This window comes from Pezoporus flaviventris, unplaced genomic scaffold (assembly GCF_033815535.1).
Source record: "Pezoporus flaviventris isolate CSIRO_AGI_PZ_B2104156 unplaced genomic scaffold, CSIRO_AGI_Pfla_v1 ptg000002l, whole genome shotgun sequence".
Lineage (NCBI taxonomy): Eukaryota > Metazoa > Chordata > Aves > Psittaciformes > Psittacidae > Pezoporus > Pezoporus flaviventris.
In genome coordinates, this window is record NW_026892550.1 from 25,331,002 (window position 1) to 25,343,746 (window position 12,745).

Consider the following 12,745-nt stretch of genomic DNA (forward strand, 5'->3'; position numbering starts at 1 on the left):
CACAGAAAAGATTTGTCAAAAGTCGCTATGCCAATATGATTTGGAGCAGAATTGTAGCTACCTAAAAAACCTGAACTGTAAAAAAACCTGATTGATAGTAATTTTTTGTCACCTCTAGTGTTACATAGCAGCTGAGCAGGTGCTTTGAGAACTGTAAATGCAAACAAAAGCACCTATCTTCCACTTAAGCACACAGGTTTTCTTGTGACTTTGGGCCTTAAATAGATATATTTGAAGTACAAAACTGTCCTGTTGATTGCACCTACATTGTATCTAATAATCTTCTCAAATCCAGGCAAATTCAGACCCATTCAGACCCATAAATAATGAGCTCCATTCTACCATTGCAGTTTGCATTTATGGAGGCTGAAGCTGCACTGTCTGCAAGTGCAGTCTGCTTTCACAGTAGGCAGCACTAGAATTATCTTACAAAGGCAAAGGGAGGATTCTAGATCATTATTTCTTCCTGGCACCATCACCACAGGTTGATGAGAAAGCTGAAGGCTATACAGATTGCCATGGCATAAGTAGTAGAATTTCTTCACATAAGTTCCTAAAAGTTCCTCTTTGTTATGCTGTATGTTTATATGACAGGGAGGCATTTCATATGGCTGAATATTATACTGAGAATGCTTTTATTAGTTGGGGTTTTTTTTTCTTTATATGGACAAAATACATGTCCTGAAAGATACGTTGCAACAAAACTTTGATCATAGAGATAATTTTCTACCTTAAAGAAAAATAAAGCATGATCACTGGAATGAATATCTTCAGTGGTACATACTGATCTCGAATATCTGATTTCACATTTGAATTCAAAGACAAAATTCAGCCAATTCCTCTGAAAAAAAATGTTAACCTTTCAGGGGATCATGAATGAAGAGATGAAACTTCAAAAAAATATTAGAGGCAGGTTCTATGTGTGGGGAACACGACACCGCAAGATTCAGTAGAATGTGTTTGTGTTAAGGGAAGAGTCTGATGTTTACTTTTAAAGCCTAAAGTGTCAATTTAAAGAAGACCCAAACAAACAACAACAACAACAAAATCCCCCAACAGGTTTGTAAAATAATTTATTTTTTTTCCTTCCTCCCTCAAAGCGAAGCAACAGAAATAAATAATATTTTTTCCTAACATAAAGAAACACGTACAGATGGTAGGAATTTGATAGTTCTGGGTTTGTTCTATGCTAGACCTCCCACGAAAATGAATTAAACTCAGAGTCTTTCTGAATTCTTTTTAAAATGTATTCATTATTCTGAAACTGATAATATCTAATATTTTATATGATAAGTTTACTGCTGTGGAAATTGCACCTGTGAAAGCCTGAGAAGTATGCAAGTACTTGATAAGTTGAGGGACATTCCCTTACATGTCCCTTAGCATTTCTTCTTTTGTTCTTTTGTCTTCTACTTCCACCTGACAGACCGTTGTCCTAGTCTGCCATAGCAGGTGAAGCACAGTCATGGAACTTAAAGGCACTACTAATTCCCTTATTCAGCACATATTAATTCCTTTCTTGTACCAGGAACAAAACTGGTGGTATATTTATAAGCGTTAACTCTTTCCTTGTGGGAAGGGAGGTATGCAGGTGAGGATTAGATGCTTTTGCTTCCCTTTACAACTGCAACTTCAGGAGCTGTTTCAGCAATAGACAATTTTCAGCGTGGCCCTTCTAATAGATGCCGAATAGGTGAAAACGTGAGATTGCTGACTGGAGTTAACACAGTCTGCATGTATAAGAACTATAAGCTTTAGGAACTTTATACCTGCAGAACTAGTTCAAAGACATTTCTAACTCTCCTGTTCCATTAACAGGCCAATCTGCATTTTGCTTATATGGTATTTTAACAGGATTTTTTAAATACACCTGCTCAAGCTGTACTTATTTATAATTAATCTCATGTGCTTTCACAGCCCATCTCTCTGCAGTCTCTGTACTACAGTATGAAACATGATTTCTGCTGTTTATATGCATAAATAATAAAAATTTTCTGTTTTAAGAGATGAGAGAATACTTAGTGGAATAAAAAAGCACAGGTGGACAGTTAAAAGTCAGGATCAAATGGACTGGTAAACTTTGCAAGTCCTAGTGGAAACACAAATAAGGATATGTACTATATTTGTTATTAGACTTCCATTGCTTCAGGCTCCATTTCCTGCCCTGTAGAGTCAGACTGTGCCAGAGGCTTGTATTCATTGGACATTTTATGTACACAAGGATCTTTTCAATCTGAAAAGCTAAAAGAATAACTAAAATGAATACTCATCTGTAGTGGCAAAGAAATTCTTTCTACTTAAATGTTACCTTCTACAGTTTTTCTTTAAGTAAGTTACCTTTTCAGTGCAGTAGCACTTAAAGCTGTAAAGACACAGCAAAGCATATTTTATAAAACAAAGAAACAGCGAAGTTCCCCCAAAGAGTAATAACTTGGCTGTTCCTATTACTAGAAACCACAAGACCACTTACACTTCATTTAATAATGCATAATACCATAGAGCAATGAGAGGAAATCCATATTCTAACTGAATATTTGTTTTCTAAACAGAAGCAGACATGCTGCTAGTGTAAAAACCAAACAGAATAGATGGTGATGACTCTCTTTCTGTTTAATCTGTAAATAGCAACCTGCACCTCCCACCCCAAGAAGAGAAAAACTGGGATATTTCTTCCCTTTATTTCCAAAAGGAACAATGTGTGGACTTCAAACTGTATGCCATGCTATTGGAGTAAAGGCAGATGCTATATTGAAATGTGTAAACAAAGTTTTAGGACATCTGTTCTTCTCAGGATTGTGTAGCTTTCTGATGACATATTGTGCCTAATTTTAGGCAACTGCACTTCAGGTAAGATAGAGTTCAAGAGAGGTTCAATTGGAGAGAAGCCTAAGGAGTAATGAACATGAGCAGAGATCTAGAGAAGATCACCTCTGAAGGAAAGCTTGAATGACCTTAGGCTGCTTAACTTAAGAAAGCAATGACATTCTTCCTGTATGTAAAAGGCTGCTGCTAAGAGGAAAGGGAGTAACCCCTGGTTTATGTGCAGAGTACACCAGGCAAGTAGAAATGGGCTTGAACTAAAACAAGGAAGATTCATGTTACACAGAGGGATAAGCTTGTTAGTAGTAAGAACAAGGACTGAGATAGATAGGCAATCAAGATACCACTGATAAAAGATCTTTTGGAACAGGTTGGACAAGCATCCTATCTGAGGTGGGAAAAGGGGCTAAACTCTTGTGGTCCATTTCAACTCCACTATGCACCTGTCAATTGCAGTAGTGCAGATGCAGTTCTTCCACATCGTAAGTTACAGCCACTTGGTGTTCAGTAGTGGGAATGCTATAAAACAGCCTTTCCAAACAAACTATTTCCAGGAAGCTCTAACAACTAAGAAACTGAATTTAAAAAATGGAGAAAGCTGAAGGTCAGGTGGCAAGTTATGGACAGCAGCAGTTTCTAACAAGTTCACCAGACTAAGCTGTAAGATAGTCAGTGCTCAGTCTCCAGTAACTATGTATGACGGAACCAAGTAACAACTCAAGTTAGAAAGGACCTCAGAAGATGCACACTTCAGCTTCCCTGAATGTCAGTGTGATTTCAAATTGACTTTGAACACCATAGAGAAAGGCAAGTAATGCTGGCAAAACCAAGTTCAAGGTAATGGCTACAGTGAAGAACTTAAAAGTGTGCAAATAAAAACCTGTAGTACTAATACTGATTCAGTTATTGGTGACCATGAACAAACAAAGAGATGGGAAAAAAGAAGACAACAAGGCCCTACTCTTCGCTCGCGAGGCCAAGCCATCAATTACTTGAGGACTAATCACTGCTACAGTACCCTACAGGAGACCGAACGGAAATTGAGAAGGAAAAACCTTACTGGGTTTAGCACTTTAATATGTAACAGAAGTTACTTAGTACAGTTGTGGTATCTGCAGAGAAATCACTTTCTGACTTACAAAATGGTTAGTACCTTCTCTCATATGCTTTCTCTTTTTGTAACTCTCAGCTTAGGGTCAGGTGCCAGGCAACACTTCCTAAGCATTCCAGAACAAATGTTAAATGCAATTTCAAAGTTGGTAGCAATTTTGAAGCTGGAAAGAATAATTTGACCAATTGATACTCATTACCTTAGAGCAGCAACATACTGCTTTAAATCTAGGAATTGGTTTATTGTATCAATGCCAAAACTCCGGATATTTTAAATCTCTCAGAATAATCCTCCATGAAGTCTCAAAATTATTTTGACCTCTGAAGTATTTGGTCAGTAGTGTCTACTAGGAGCAGAACTGAAACTTAGAGTAAAAGACTTTTGCTTATAATTTTAGGATGAGACACAGAATAGAAATTTATATGGCAGAAGAACTTTTAGACTTAAGAGATCTTTTGCCCGCTAGGGACTATAGTACTCTTTCTCCAAAGTACTCACTTAACTTTTAATACGCACATAAGTCCTAATCAACAAAGCACTTAATAAAAGCTTAATGATAAGCACACTGAAATCCATTTGAAGCCAATTATTCTTCTGCAGCAATTCTTTCTGGTGACAAGGCAATCAATTATTTTTCCCAAGAGATGATTTTTTTCCTCTTTCAAACACATATATTGAAAAAGAAAGTGAGTAAAACAAAATATACTGATGTATCTTTTGTCATTAGAGGAAACATCCAGTTTACAATCTTTTTCTTCTGCTTAGGAAATGTTCAAAACCCAGTGCTATTCTCCTTTTCCTTTCTGTACCTACTAGACTTGGAAAATTTAGCAAAGTCAGACAGAACTATCTGCCAGAGATACACTCATTTACCTTAGACAGTGTGTAATTGATGTGTTCTGCTCCACATCAACAGAAAGGTCAAGAAAATCTTCATCTTTGCTACTAACCTGTTACAAAAAATATACATGTAAAACAGACTTAGTAAAACACCATACATCTAAATGCTGTTTGTATCTATGTGCAAATGCTAAAGGTAGGGTAATTTCTGCAAAAATAAGTTTCACAAAAATAACTCATTTCAAGGCTTTTTTTTTTTTCTCCTAGTTCAGCATGACTATATTTATTAGTAACTCTACCAATCCAGCTTTCATATAATTTAGTCTGTTCCACTTCTCCAAGCTCACCAACCATGGGTCAGTGACTGTGGTCTACTGTTCATCAAAGTGGGGACCACCATCCGCTGTATTAGCTGTGACTGGTGCATTAAAATATGTATCCTTGTTATACAGTGTACTCTAGTTTCACAGTTTATGCCATAAGAAATTATTTCCATTAGTAAGAAAGCAATGAAAATGTCTTCTAAATAAGCATCTATCAAGAAATGTCATTTTTAACCATGCTCTTTTCCAGTGAGTATTCAAAAGGCTGATGTTAAATTCCTGGTTGACACAGCTGCATTTCCCCATTGAGTATAATTTTGATTTAAAAATTAAAAGATTAAAGCTAAAAATGGAAACTAATAATACTTCGCAAAATAATTTTGATTTTGCCAAATTTTTAGACAAGAGCTGAAAAATTATCATAAAGCTTTTATTTTAAAAGTAATCCCAAATATTTTCAGAATGATGGACCTTGATTTTTGCTTTGAAAATGATTTTTCACTTAGAGTATGTAATCTTGAAGATGTAACAAACAAACAAAAAATTTATCCAAATGGATAATTGTAATACTTCAACTGAGTCAAAAAGACAGCACATGAATTCAGTCATGTTCGAAACAACTAATTCTGTTTATAAAATGCATGAACACTCTGTATTTTGCCTGCTATTGCTGCATTTTCTTAGAATAACTAAATCAGATGTTAGGATAGTGAAGTTCAAATCAAGAACTTCAGTGAGTGTTTGAAATGATCGTTCTGATGCAAGTCCTTCATGCCCAGATTTCTGCAATTCTAGTAAGTAAGGTACTACTTTCAGTTGATCTTTGCATTATGTCAAAGATCCATAAATGTGGCGAATGCAGTCTTGAATCCAAAAGAACACCTTTAGTAGAGAGAATGTTGATATTACCAAAGATGTACAGAGGCATAACGTGCACCCAATTAAAATGAACAGCAGTTCTCCAAACAAAAGTCCTTCCTGAGACATGATTTGACCCACAGGGGCCAGAAAAAAAACAAAACTGGCAGCATTCAACTGCAGTTAAAAGTACACAGCTAGAATTTGAAAGATACAAAACTTCAGAGAACATTATATCTCTACAGCTGGAACTAGAGTTCTGTCAGATACACTGCATGTCAAGAAAGAAATACTTGGAAAAGTCTTTGGCAAGTATAGTATTTCATCTGAATCCCACAAAGAAGCTCGGAATTTTGTTATTGATTTCATTACATCAAATATTTACCGAAAGGGGAAGATGAGTTAGTTGGAGCTGGAACATTACAAGCCAAAACTAAAGGTAGCTGGAAAACCAGATTCAAACTGAACCCTTTCTAAGTGAGAATAAGAACTCCTGGATTCTGAATGATTCTTCATGCACTGCACATGAATATTTTATTTTAACAAAGGAACATCTTCTTAGCCATTTTACTATTTCCCAAAGATTTCAAGACACAGTAATAGAAGAAAATCAAACTGGGAAGTTATCCTGGGTAGTATACAGTATTTCTGCATTCACTGGAAGATATAGATAAGCCTTCCTACAGCAGCAATACCTAGCAGAATTTTTTCCATATAGCTTGATTACTTTAAATTATAAAGAGTATTGTGCAGTTTTGCTGTTCTCAAGGACACATCCTGACTTCATTAAAGTTTGTCTGAGTAGACACTGGATATTAGTTTAGAATTAGGACACAACTGTTTAAAGGAATTTGCCAGTTAAAAGAAATTCTATGCTTTCACTTATTTTAACTTGCTATTATTACTTGGATTTTTATAAATGAAACAGAAAAAAGAATTACTTTTCAGTCTCTGTTGTATTTTCGCTATACAAGCTTGTTCCAAACTTGGTTTAACCTCTTTTTTTCATGTTGACTATCGTTTGATCTCTTTCTTTCTACCCACCTCTGACACAAATCCCTGGGCAAGTCATATTTTCTTGGGATAAAGATCATTCTTTATGATTAGAAATATCAGAATATGTTCTTTTACACATCTGTAGGACCTGGGTAGGGTTTATCTCACCGAATTTCAGGTGTCCAAAGTTATAAATATTTAACCTCAGCTTGCTTGCTGTCTGAAGATACCTTCTCTGGGCACCTTCTCCCATCTTAAAGCAGATAGTCTAAAGTTGCATTTCCTTTGGAGGAAGCAGCACTGGTCTGAGTTAAAAACATGTTATTCTTAGGTCATATCAATTTGCTGGCCCAGTTCACAGCAGTGCTTCACCACTGATTGCAACAGCTCAGTAACACCATGAAACCAGGACAGGCTGTATGGAGGAAAATACTGATACTGCTAAAAACTTTCTGTTTCATGAAACATCCTAGAAACAGATAAAGAAAGTAACCTGCAGGAGCTCCTTTGCAATTTCCATCACCTACAGAGGACCTAATAAAACTAGTTCATCCTTGACACCTACCTTTTACAAAGCAAAGGTTAGGTGAGGCTGATTAAAAACTTTTTTGAAAGCCACTGTCACTTTTCTCTCCAAAACATCTTTTTTTTTCTATCTGTGTTACTCTTTGACAAAGAAACCTCACAGAGAGGAACTTTATTATTATTATTATTATTATTATTATTTCTTTTTACTTTTAAGTAGGAGCATGTGATTAAAAAATACAGAAAATGACAGCAGACTTACAATAGGGTTTTCTAACTAAAACTGATTTTTACTCAGACTTCAAACTGACAGCATCCTCTAGAAAATATTAGGGAGATAAGGAAAACACATGGTTTGTTAATAACAAACCCTCTGTATGCCAGTCACAGTCTTAGGAATGAATTAACACAAATTCACCTTAACATTTCACTTCTTCATGGAATAGAGAGGAGTATCTTCTTCAAAGTTACAATAATAAGGAAGGGTATTGATTAACTCACAAGGATTTTAACTGTAGAGATATGTATTAGGGCAGCAAGACTTGGCATAGGTTAGCCAAGTAATGCTTAGAAAAGTAAATTTTTAGAAAAGAATATACTCACTTCAAGAAGTAAAGTCTACAGGAATATCCACAATTCTCAGATGTCTGAAAAGATTCATATATTTATATATATAAAATGCATCTATCTATTAATGGGCAACAACCAAAAAAAATCTATCCCAATGCTTACGGTTTCACAGTTCAAACATCTAGTTTCGTTAGTCAGTGTTCCCTGAAAAATCTCATGCACCCAGGTGAGTTCTTGCTTATTGTTCTCTTCAGCTTCATTCATGTTGCCATTTTTCAGTTTCCCATTTTGCTTTTCCTGTTTCTTCTCCTCCTGCAATATGTCTGCGATGGTGTTGAGCAAGTAATTTAAAAACTCATGTGCATCCTGCTGCATGTAGTTGTCAAAGAGATCTGTGAAGAAGACAGTAGAGATTTCGAAAGTTAACATTCCCTTCAAGAAAGCAACCTAAATTCATTATTTCTTCCCAAATACATAAAATCATATCATCAAACATGTTGGAAAAGACCTTTAAGATCATCAAGTCGAACCTATCCCCCAGGCCTGCCAAGACCACCACTAAACTATATCCAAACTAAATCTCTCCTGGCGCAGCTTGAGGCTGTTACTTGTCTTGTCTCTTGTTACTTAGGAGAAGAGACTGACCCCCACCTCACTACAATCTTTTTCAGGTAGTTGCAGAGAGCTATAAGGTCCCCCCTGAGCCTTCTCTTCTCCAGACTAAACAACCCCAGTGCCCTCAGCAGTTCCTGGTTAAGACCTGTCCTCCAGACCCTTCACCAGCTTTGTTGCCCTTTTCTGGACCCACTTTTGTTCATCAAAGTGTTTAGAATTGTGCCAAAGAAAAGCAGTTCTGCAGTCATGCTGGCTTCAGTGGAGCTATTTTAGGGAAGGCTTCATCTCACTAAACTTTAGCTGACTGTAAGGTTATGTTCTGGCGTTGGTTGTGTAGGCTCTCACTGCAGTCAATGAAGAAAGCAAGAGGGTGACGCTTCCTAAATTAATTCCTTAAACCAGTAACTCCTTACACTAGACACCTAACTACACCTGGTCCTGACTCCCACCCATACATTCCAAGTCCCTCAAACACCTAGGAACATCACAGAGTCTGGAGAGTAAGACACATGGCTGGGGAAACGACGCTGAATGCTGACACATACTAGTGTACTGTGTCTGGCTGGGATGGAGTTACATTTCCTCATAGCAGCCCATACAGTGCTGTGCTTTGTGTGGCTAGAAGGCTGTTGACAATGCTTCAATGTTTTGGCCATTGCTGAGCAGTGCTTACACAGCATCAAGGCTGTTTCCAAAGGCTGGTAGGCTGAGGGTAGGCAAGAGGTTGGGAGGGAAAATAGCTGGGACTGCTAACCCAAACTGACCTAAGGGATATGCCATGTTATGACTTCATGTTCAGCAATAAAAGCTTAGAGAAGAGGGAAGGCAGGGGATGGAGATTCATTATTAAGATGTTTGGGTTCTGAAGCGAGTCCTATGCACACCAAAGCCCTGCTCTCCAGGGAGTGGCTGGAAATCACTTGCTGATACAAGGTAGTGAATAAATCTCCTTTGGTTTTGCTTTTTTCCCTTTAATTATTATTATTAAACTGCCTTTATCTCAACACAGAAAGTTTTTTCATCTTATTTTCTCCCCATCTGGCTAAGGAGAGGAGTGAGAGAGGCGTGGTGGGAACCTGGAAGCCAAGGGTAACCCACTACAAATGGCAATAATAACATCACCTCACAAAGCACATTTTTCACACACAGGTCAGATGAGCAGAGGCTTGCCTCTTCAGAAAGAAATGCTTGCAGGAGGAAGAGAGAATATCTCAGTGGTGATTTAGTACAGATTTCTCCAGTGAAGGCCCAATTTGCCCACCATGTAGAAGAAAAAAGAATCTGTGTTCCCAGAAATAGAATCATAGAATCACAGCATGGTTTGGGTTGGAAAGCACCTTAAGGTCACCTAGTTCCAACCACCCTGCCATGGGAAAAGGACACCTTCCACTAGACCACGTCACCCAAGGAAATGTGTATTTTTATCCCCCTGCTCCTGAAAAAGCTCATGTGGATTTCATCTGAAAATACTGAACAGATCCTTTGGCTTTGCAGTGTCTAGCTGGACACATAAGCAGGTTAATACACCTACACCCTGAGTCTGGTCCTAGTTTTAACAAAGTGGAAAACATAAGATCCAGTCCCTAAAAGTGATCCCAAACAGTGTGGGGGCATTTATCACTAGGTGATTCAGAGCTAACTTTGTCACACTCTCTAATGCTTGCTCTGGAATGAACTGTCTGCCCATTTATATCCTGTCACTGGGAAGCAGTTTCTTCCAGGTGTTCGATTCATACTTTGTCTCTTCATTCAAAGCTCCTCTGTTTCTAAGCATACCACCCACAGTGATATGAATCCAGGCCAAAATGGAGTTGTGTGCCAGGCTTCCTTATTTCAAGATGTTCCTCATATTGCTTAGACAGAACTACAAGATCAGCCATATGTTGTTGCCAACCTAATGCTCAAAAAGGGCCTGATGCTTCACGAAGTAACGCTGTGCTCATTTCTGAGAACAAGAGGAGCAGTTGACGTGTAGTTCACTGAACACCCGTGCATACATAGTTACCTGTCCTGCAGGGTGTTTTGGACTAGTGGTGCCTGTAGCACTCCCAGTTTACACAGTTTCTATGCTGCCAACTGCCCATAGTGTTTCTCTGTGTCATAACCACAAAGAGGTAATTAAAAAGTTACAGCAGAGCATCACCCTACCCCCAGCCCTAGCTCACTGTACAGTGCGGTCTGTCCCACTGTGCTCTGAAAACATCAGTGATTCATGCACCTTTGGCAACTTATGAGACCTGATATGGTTATTCCAAGCATAGTATCATGTACATAGATACTAAAATATTAATATCTAAACCCAAAAAGTAATAAAAGTAATTTATAAATTTAACCTGAACATCTGATTAATTTGATCACATTGCCCAATATTTATTTATACTTTCCTGATCAATGTATAAATGTCTAAGAGGACTCCAGTTTTACACTTACCATTCTCTTTTCGTAGCCTTGATATGAACTTCTTTGGTGGAATAACTCCAACTTTCTTCTTCTGAGTAGCAATACTGTGAAAAAGATCTGCCAGGCAAGTCAAGAGATTTTCCTTCTTTTTCTGTTGGGCCTTGTATGATAATACATTTTCCCGAAACGGCCGGCAAAAATACAGTGCCTGCAGCACGGAGTTACAGTAGCAGGTGTTCCCAAACTGCCATGTAAAACCAAAAACAATCTTAAGCCCTGTGCAACACAATAAAACCAGTTGTTTCATTCAACTTCTGGCTCCTGTGCCCCTGTCACATACCAGCCATTGTGCCAGGCAGCAGCTGTAGGAATATATTTCCATACCCACCCCTGACACTACACAGGAAAAAAACTACGGTGTTCTAAATTAGCTAGGATACAAAGTAAGTTTCCACTTGCAAGACATCTATTTATTGTAGTGGCTCTTGTTAAGCTTGTTTCCATATATTAATATATTCTTGCTGGGTTCTATCTTACAGCTCAGTAGCAGAATGACTAATGTTTTCAATGGAAAGAATTACTATATCTCTTTTATTTGTATGAGAATAAACAAGCGATTAAACAATCTTCTTACTCATGCTCTCCTTAGTTAGTTAGAAAAGCTCTTTGCTCCTTAAGAGATTCTGCTGTACCTAAGCTTGTACATACTTCCATCCCTTCCTCCCTCACGTTTCGTGCCTAAAATAGACTTTTAACTTTATTGAAGTGTAAGTTCTAATCCCTGGAAACATTCATAGAACACAGATAGATTCTCTGGGGGTGTATCTAGCTTCAAACACCTGATACAGTTTTGCAATCCACTTTGCTTAAATTGAACCATGAGCAGCACTTTCTCAGGAAAAGGCAGTCCTACCTTAGAATGGGATTGGGAGAGAAAAGAAAAGAAATAGGAGTAGAAATGAAAGTTTAAGTAACATCAGAGCCATAGTTGTGTATACAGTTTGCCTAATGGAAATCGTACTTACATTGACCAATCCAAAGTAGTGTTCATTGATTGGAAACTGCTCTGGGCCAATGTCTTTTTCCAGAGCAGAGGCATTGGTGCCCTATAAAATAAGGAGGAAGAAATTATTTAGAGTAACAATATCATAAAATAAAGTTATGGACAGCATTGAGATAGGAACTATTTTTTTCCTTTCAGCTACTATTAGCCAAGCTAACTCTGTCTTACTAATGGCAGATATGACAGCCACAGGAGCTAATAAAGCATTTGCAGTTCTAGGTGGTAGAGGTGACCTCCCCAGACACTCTAGTAACGGCTGCTTAGAAGTGAACAGGTGACAACAGCGATTCTCACATCCACCTTCCCCTTATTTTTACTGTGTATGGGAACAGTTGGATCCCATTATCCTCTTGCATCATGAAGATACTTGTTGACCTTAAGCAAACCCCTTAAAGTTATCTTGGACAAACCAGTTCCTAGATGTAAGGCAGGTTTTCTAATTCGTCAGCAGCCTTTAACAACACTTGAGCTCCAGACAGAAACCCAGTCCTACGAAAAACATCACGAACATTAAAAGCAAGTGTAATATATTTGTCACTTTGCCTTATCTAACATCAAAGGGTGCATAAGCCCAAGCACTCTTGTACCTTTGTCACTGCCTCAGTGTGGGCAAGTTATGTTCAG

General features: G+C 37.8%; 1 protein-coding gene across 4 annotated transcripts in view; it reads right to left on the reverse strand.

The window, feature by feature from the left end:
• Nucleotides 1-12,745, reverse strand: part of USP46 (ubiquitin specific peptidase 46) — a 36,830-nt gene that overhangs the window by 12,280 nt on the left and 11,805 nt on the right. For all 4 annotated transcript variants that reach the window (XM_061472223.1, XM_061472214.1, XM_061472241.1 and 1 more), the window contains exons 2-5: nucleotides 12,084-12,164; nucleotides 11,089-11,302; nucleotides 8,206-8,435; nucleotides 4,805-4,881 (exon numbers count right to left, since the gene is read on the reverse strand). In XM_061472223.1, the coding sequence (XP_061328207.1) occupies nucleotides 4,805-4,881; nucleotides 8,206-8,435; nucleotides 11,089-11,302; nucleotides 12,084-12,164 (602 nt within the window). The remainder of the gene's footprint in view (nucleotides 1-4,804; nucleotides 4,882-8,205; nucleotides 8,436-11,088; nucleotides 11,303-12,083; nucleotides 12,165-12,745) is intronic.